This window comes from Gadus macrocephalus, chromosome 11 (assembly GCF_031168955.1).
Source record: "Gadus macrocephalus chromosome 11, ASM3116895v1".
Taxonomy (NCBI): Eukaryota; Metazoa; Chordata; class Actinopteri; order Gadiformes; family Gadidae; genus Gadus; species Gadus macrocephalus.
In genome coordinates, this window is record NC_082392.1 from 10,888,271 (window position 1) to 10,896,656 (window position 8,386).

The 8,386-nt window shown below is 43.2% G+C and overlaps 1 protein-coding gene across 1 annotated transcript in view; it reads right to left on the reverse strand.

The window, feature by feature from the left end:
* The window catches only part of agmo (alkylglycerol monooxygenase), a 25,900-nt gene extending 18,262 nt beyond the window's left edge, over positions 1 to 7,638 (reverse strand). The window contains exons 1-6 of the mRNA XM_060065253.1: positions 7,456 to 7,638; positions 4,073 to 4,176; positions 2,366 to 2,461; positions 1,035 to 1,101; positions 678 to 743; positions 278 to 357 (exon numbers count right to left, since the gene is read on the reverse strand). Coding sequence (XP_059921236.1) covers positions 278 to 357; positions 678 to 743; positions 1,035 to 1,101; positions 2,366 to 2,461; positions 4,073 to 4,165 — 402 coding nt within the window. The 5' untranslated portion in view covers positions 4,166 to 4,176; positions 7,456 to 7,638. The remainder of the gene's footprint in view (positions 1 to 277; positions 358 to 677; positions 744 to 1,034; positions 1,102 to 2,365; positions 2,462 to 4,072; positions 4,177 to 7,455) is intronic.
* Between the last annotated feature and the right edge of the window lie 748 nt (positions 7,639 to 8,386).

The window sequence follows — 8,386 nt, forward strand, 5'->3', positions numbered from 1 at the left end:
GTTTGTGTGTGTGTGCATGTGGGCAGGGGTGTGTCTGTGTGTGTGTGTGTGTGTGTATGTGTGTGTGTGTGTGTGTGTATCGATGGATGTGTGTGTGTGTGTGTGTGTGTGTGTGTGTGTGTGTGTGTGTGTGTGTGTGTGTGTGTGTGTGTGTGTGTGTGTGTGCGTGTGTGTGTGTGACCCGCGTTGTCTATGCAGAAATGGCCTTTACACCAATGTCTCACTATAACCGTTCTGATGAGGTAACACAAAAAAAAAGTGAGGATGAAAACAGTACCTGAATGTTGAGGGATTCATATGTTTTGATGGGAAACACAAGGCCGTACACCACCTTGTCTTTCTCAGGGGTGAACGTACCTGGGGAGGGAGGGAGAAGGGAGGGGGGAGGGACGGAGGGGGAGAGAGTTCATAACCAACAGCCATTGATATCTGATATACGATAGTCCATCAATAGCTCCAAGATATGTACAGCATGAGGACAGGGACAGACACTGCAGGTGACACTGATTGAATAGTTAGCTAACTAACCCCATGAAACAAGAATAAATGATTGACAACTATATGCCCGTCGATGAACCTAAAATGCCGTGAGAAAGGAATGGAACCTCTGAGCTGGGCAGGGTTAAGGTCATGGCCAGGGAATCTCATGCCTACACATAGCATTGTTAGTTCCTTACCAAACAGTCGGTCCCATACAATCAGCACTCCTCCGTAGTTCTTGTCAATGCAGTACAGATTACGTCCTGTCAAGTCAAAGGTCTGATATAAGACTACACAGGTTGAAAGACAGCAAAAGTCAGCTCAATCCGAGACAGCGAAAATTAATCCCTATTTATATTAAACATATAGACATTTTAGTATTTTTACCATTTAGCAGATGAGTTCACCCAAGAAAAACTAAAAGCTGATATTATTTGATCTAGTCACATGTCTCCCTCTAACTTTGACTACTGCCCGCTAAAAATAAAATGGAAAGATCCTATATCCTAAAGATCCTAAGTGATGAAGACTTGATTGATGAAACTAAGTGTTACCATGGTGAACTCTGTGATGACTGGGGGTGTTAAGGATCCATTCCAGGGGGCCCAGGTCCTTGATCACCTACAGAGAATCACCAACAGCTAAGCACCTACTGACATGCCTACTGACATGTACTAGTCTTAGTTCCTTTCAGAAAAGGGTTGGGAATATTCAGAATATACAATACAAGTACCATATTTATTCACAGAATAGTACCTGGAGCCAAGAACACAAACAAACACACACACACACCCACAAAAAAACACCCACAACACACACACACACACAACACACAACACACAACACACAACACACAACACACAACACACAACACACAACATACTCCCACAGTCCATGCAGACAATAATTGAAAAGGAGAAACTTTATCTTGAATGAAAAGTTTTTATATTTTTTCTGTGTCCATATCTTTCTCAGATTCTGCGGTTGGAACGACTCCGGGGCCAATAGAACGCCAATAAATTACATGACATCAAAAAAAGCAAAAGGACCCCATAAAACAGGCATAAATTACATCACTTCAGAAGGAATTGTGACGACTAAAGGCAGATTTTCGCTAATAGTGCCCTTTAAGCCATTTAGTGCCATTGAAGGCTTTTCCAGAACCATTTATTCCCTCTAACGATCACAGGGATTGTAAAAAGAATTACAAAAAAAACAGATTCTCCCAGTCACTTTCAAGGCGGAGTGGGAGCCAATGCTTCTGTTTGGAATATTTCATAAAACCTCATTATATTTTATTAAACGCAGGTTCCACTGAAGCCCGCGGTCGAGGAAGGAGAACAGTGGGTAAAATGGCTGCACAGGGAACAGAGTGAGAAAACCTCCTCCCTTGGAATGGCTTTATAACCACGGTTGGTCCCACGGTCCCAGACGCTAAACGCTTGGTAGTCAGACGCCTTCCACCACTGCCGTTCATACGGGTTAATTACACACATTACACATGTTTATGATGTTTGAAAGTGTTCGCAGGCTTGCAAGCCACACGTAATTCCGTAGTTTTTTTAACAATATACTATCTGGAATAAAGATGTAGTGTAGAGTGTTAGTGTACGGCTAATACTATTACTACTCATCATTTCTAAAAATAATAATGACAATTTAATAATCATAATAATAAGTATTATTATTATAATTATTATAATTATAATAATTATAATAAAACACATGAATACCAATAATAATGCGATTATTTGTCATAGCTTCGTAATATTAACCTGCCATATGTGACAGCAACTGGGTAGTAGGCAGTATCAAGTTTAGTTGGTGATTTGAAGCAATCTCATACACACACACGCACACACACCCACGCACACAACCTACTCACCTCAGTGTGGATCCAGAACTGGTAGAGGAGATTGAATTCGATGTGGACGGCGAACACGGAAGGGGGAACGGCCAGTGCCATGGGCAGGTAGAACACCTGGGAAGGTTAGAACACACGCCAGAATGGTTGGAGAAATGGTCTGTTTACCAAACAAATTAAATGATTTTTTTTAAACACATTTTTGAACAGAAAATGCCATATCACTGACCTTAACATCAAATATTAATACAATTTAATTAAATAATTAAATAAAGCAAAATAATGAAACAACATTTACACTATTGAAATATAGAACATAAAACAATACATTTAAAATAAAGATCTGATTATAAATGCAAAAAATGTAAAGGAGAAATTTGGTTATACAATCAATTGTAAATACAATTTTATGAAGAATATTTAGATGGTATTTAATATTTCACAACATACATTTCCAGAGGCTCATATGCTGGTGCGAGTATGGGCGTGAAGGTTCTATATAAAGAAAATATTACTCAAAGAAATGTTCTAAGATGCCCAGTTAGAGAATATTTCCTCAGAATAATTTAATGTTGAACTTGCATTATAAATGATACTCATAGTTTTATCAATGTTTGCATTCAGTCAACAGCTTAATGAAGTCAAATAAAGAAATCACAGTCCATTAATATATAAACATAATTATTGTTATTATAAATAATTATTAATAAATGTTATTTTCTCATTTCAAGTAAAATAAGGGCATTTCAAAACACAATTCATAAAAGCCAGGGCTTTGGGAAAAAGTGTATCTTAAAATAAGAACAATTAAATAAAGAGGTGTTATCAGGTTCATCATCATGCACATGTATAGGGGCTCGCTGGTGAGGCTGGAACGATATTGGGTTGTTCAAAGTGGGAAAGCTGCCTCACAGCTGTGTGGGGAGCCGACCGTGGTCCACATGTGCGATCGCCACGGTCTCGGAACACATGGGACATACGGCTTTTGAACTGCCCGTGTGAAGATAGAACATGGTACGAGTCTGTCTATACTTGCTTTCTACCTTTACTGTTTATAGCGTGCCATGTATAGTTACTTTTTTCTGACAGTACTCGTCTCTCCCCTGTTTGTTTCTGTATCTCACTCACAAACTCGTGTCAAAATGCTTATCAGAATGCACTGATTTGATTGGCTGAGTAGCTTCACATGCAAAGAATTACAACGCATGCTATTGGTTTCTGAGATTCCTGGATGGCTAAACCAGTGCCGTAATGGCTAGGAAAGCTGCTCCAGTAAAACTAGAACCGCTCAGTCAAAACGTAATTATTGTCAATAATTTGCCTTTTATACATCCAGGTCCGGATAGGAGTATGTTCGGGTGTGGACCCGGACCGTGGTCCGCCTATTAGTGACCTCTGCCCTATTGCATTGTGCAAGCTGCAGTGCTTTTTTATTTCAGCAGCACCTGAACCTCGGCCAAGTGACATCATAGGTGCGAGGACCATTCATTCAGTGAATAGGAAATGTGTCTGACATCTGGATATGGGCCACTTCGAAGGATAGAGAGGAGAGGATAGAAGAGGAGAAAAGAGGAGAGGAGGGAAGAAGAGGAGAGGAGACGAAAAGAGGATAGAAGAGAAGAAAAAGCGAGAGAAGACAAGAGACGAGAAAACATGATTGGAGATCAGGGAATTTAAGGGAAGTGAGGGAGAAGGGGAGAAAACCCAGAGAACCATGGTTGACCTTACCCATGAGAGAAAGTGATGAACCAGGGATTGTCGTAGCGCTGTGGACAGGTTGTAGTACTCTGAACTGTGGTGCACCTGGTGGGCTGCCCACATGAAGGACACCTCTATGGGAATGGATGACACACACACACACACACACACACACACACACACACACACACACACACACACACACACATGCAGACACACACACACACGCTCAAACACACAAACACACACACACACACACACACACACACACACACACACACACACACACACACACACACACACACACACACACACACACACACACACACACACACACGCACACACACACACACACACAAAGACATACATATACACACACACACACACAAACAAATAAGCGTTATTTAACACAAAAAAAAACACCCATATGAGGTGTTTCTTTGGACTTCCATGATACTTGAGTTGGGATGTGGGGTTGTCCACATCTGAGGGACCTTTGTGATGTCACCAGGTGATTGAGCCAATCGCTACGAAACATGCAAAATATTCATCAACTTTCTGTTTTCAATGAAAACTATTATGACGGAATCCAATTGGGGACCCTTTATCAAACCCCAGCATTCACTAACGTCCTAACCCAAAAAGGGTCATACGCAGGGTTTGAAAAAATGCTCACACGCGTCCAGCTGCCTCTCTCTCTCTCACGGACGCGACATGTGATATACCTCAGAAATCAAACCTACAGATGAGAAACCGGACTCCCCGGTCCCCGCCGTGAGCAGCCATCTTGATCCCCCCCGAACCCGAGCAGACCTATGGCTGTGCTCCTGGTGGAGGGAGGGGCTGACGTGTTATGCCTGGCCGGAGTGTTCAACTGCAGCTGGGTCCATGTACAGCACAGTGTCCCCACGCTCCAGTTTACATTCCTGGGCTGTGTTGTGATACTTGCTACATTAATATCAATGTTACACTTCATTTTGACATCCAACGGGAACACGCTTGTTGGGTTTCACTGCGTTTCTCAAGGCCCGTTTCCGGACCACCCTGCGCTGCAATCGGCACCTTTACGTGCACGCCCCTTGCCTCACATGCACGTTGACTCTTTCAGGCGCCATGGCTGTAGAAAAAACAGCAACCTTCAAACATGGCTTAACCATGTTAACCTCCTATAGGTCATCTGTAGTCAAATATGAGGGACAGAAAGGTTCTGAACACTCATGGTTCAGTGTGATAGCTTAGGGCGGTGTCAAGGTTAGCTACGCTTTTTGAAACATCAACCAGATAAATGCCTTGAGATGCGTTTAAACCCCGGGTGCAATTCACTCCATCGTCTTCTGACACTGAAAGCACCCTTGCGATTTCGGGTAGGGGAGGAGCCTTGCGCACAACCTTGTGGTAGTTGCTGCGGGTCCCTCTTCAAAGTTGAAAATATTTTCCACAAGCCACAGTGTTTTGAGCCATAACTGACAGTTTTTTAAACTTGTTGTGCTCGAGAACACAGCCAGGCCCAAGGGACTGTGATACTGCGTATCAAGTGAACACACATTTGAATGTCAGATGCAATGTTAGACTCGGCGGCTGTCACTTAACATTAACTGGATACTTTACCCTCGTTAAAGGGTAAAGTATCCCCTTATTTGTTTTAAAAAGTGTTAAATAGCTCTATATTCTGACAGCCATCACTGATAAAGAGTGATTGGTCAGTAACATGGGTCCTCCAGTCCCTCTCCACTTTTCTGGAATCCTGTTCCCTCTTTATCCAATCAGGAGAAACAACTCCGCAAAGGGGCGGTCCTTTCTGTGTGTTCGCAGGAAGGCAGCAGGATTTCAGTGTTGACTGGCAAAGGCGGAACAGGCAAAATTACCGATTCCAGTGCTCGTAAGAAAGGTTTACACGACCAAACCAAACCATCAACTTATTCAGCATGACCAGATATTGAGGCCTCAAGGTAAAATAAATAAATAAATGGTTGTCATGTTTGTTTGCTGGTAAAGTCTCTGCATGGCTCTGTCACGTTAAAATTGTACCGGGGGCGAAAATTGTACCGGCCTACGTCATCGTTTGTTTACATCCTGACAACCTGCCCGGCAACAGACGACGCGATGCAGAAAACATGTTTCCAAACGACGAAATAACATAATACAGATAGCGGATCGCTATCTGTATTATGATAGATAGCGATAACACTTGTTTTTACTTTATATTTGTATTGTATTTAATTGTTTAATCGAAACAATAAAAAAAATTGCCCGCAAAACGGGCGATCGCGTCAAATGACGCGTCAAATCACGTAGGAAGGTTCTTGAACATTCTAGACTATGAAACCTGCTTAAAACACTCAGTTTACTAGCTAAATTCGATTAAACAATTCAATACAATACAAATATAAAGTAAAAACAAGTGTTATCTAGCGATCCGTTATCTGTATTATGTTTCAAGAACCCTCCTACGTCATTTGACGCGATCGCCCGTTTCGCGGGCAAAACATTTGTCATTTGACGCGATCGCCCGTTTCGCGGGCAAATCTTTTTATTGTTTCGATTAAACAATTAAATACAATACAAATATAAAGTAAAAACAAGTGTTATCGCTATCTATCATAATACAGATAGCGATCCGCTATCTGTATTATGTTATTTCGTCGTTTGGAAACATGTTTTCTGCATCGCGTCGTCTGTTGCCAGGCAGGTTGTCAGGATGTAAACAAACGATGACGTAGGCCGGTACAATTTTCGCCCCCGGTACAATTTTAACGTGACAGCTCTAACAGTTGCATGTCAATACAGACATCCACACGCACATAAACACGCTTAGATATGCTTTTTTGTTCATCCAACTGTATGTTGAATGAACGTAATGTTAAACAATATATATATTATGTATATATACATATATACCAATAAAACCATAAAATCACAGAAACACAAGTTTAGCCAGCTTCAAGCTAGCTTCAAGCTAGCTCCGGGATGGCTCTGTTGTTAATATTTTTTACTCTTTTGAGTGAATATTCAAAAGTCACATCTATAACACGCACGCTTGCTAGCTGCACAGCCGATTAATTAACCTGTGAATTCTGTCGAGAAGGATGGTCGTAAAAGCCATCGGGCAGGGGGGACGGAGAGGGGTGGTTGAGTGGAGAGGGTGAGGAGGAGGTGGTGGGGCAGAGGCACCTGAGCAAACACACACGTCGGCGAGAGCGAGAGTGTGCGAGAGGCGAGGTGTGGGCATAGTGGCGTGTGTCTATCAGCGGCAGAGAGTGCTGACACACCCCGTCGGTCAGTGGAGCGGCCATTACCAACCGACGAGCTGCGCTGAAGGTGGAGCACCGCAAGAACACAAACTTTGAACTGATGTTTAGAAAAAATACAAAAAGTACAGCTTCTGTCGAGAACTCCACACCTCACTTACTTACTTCACTGGGTTATCGTCTTGTTTCAGCTGGTGTGAGTCAGCAGCCATCCCAGAGAAGGGTATTTCTCGGTTGGAGGCAATTCGGTTCAAGGTGGTGTATTTTGAAAGCGAGAAGGCAGTTAAATGACGTTTGGGTTGTTCTTGTTTCCAACTTTCTTTGCCCTCCTGACCCGACTGACAGAAGCTTGCGACTAAGATGTCAGTGACCCGCGAGGTTAAGGCAACCGGGACAGAAGAATAAGAGGACAGAAGAGTTGAGAGCAGTTGTTTCGCTCATGCACATTTTATGATATGACTTCAACAGTTGATTTAGTTTATGGCTTTATGTGTCACATCCCAGGCCAGGTTAACAGGCTTTTTACCAAAGGTGGGGCTGGCTGTTTGACCTGCTTTCACAGGGGCCTCCCTCCAAAGGCCACGTGTGTTTAGCCTACAGATCAGGGTGAGTCTCTATATAACAGATAACAAGTATAACCACGGTTATACAGGAGAGTATAGCTGCTAACGTGTTAGTGTGTCAGACGTTAAATAAACAGCGGAATTCCTATTGGAGCTGCACACCAGAGAAGCTCTGAGAGTCCTGTCTCATAAACCACAGCGAGACGGAAGATTAATACAAACGGCCACGCTATGGGAGACGGTCGGTAACACAACAGAAAAACTGAAGAATCCCCTCTTTGTCTGATTCCAACAACCCGAGTCCCAACCTCCTCCTCCTCCTCCTCCTCTCTCTCCCCTCTCCTTACTGGAGACCTCCTGCCTCCCTCGGTCCAGGAGTGAGGGGTCTTAAGATTGATGCGGCTTGTCACCGATGGGAAGTTTGAGCCGCCAGGCTTCGCTGCAAGCCAACGTCCCCGGGCCTTGAGGCACCACGGGACGCTGCATAGTTTGGCACGGCCTTCCCCGCAGGGAGACCCCGTTAATGGTGAGAA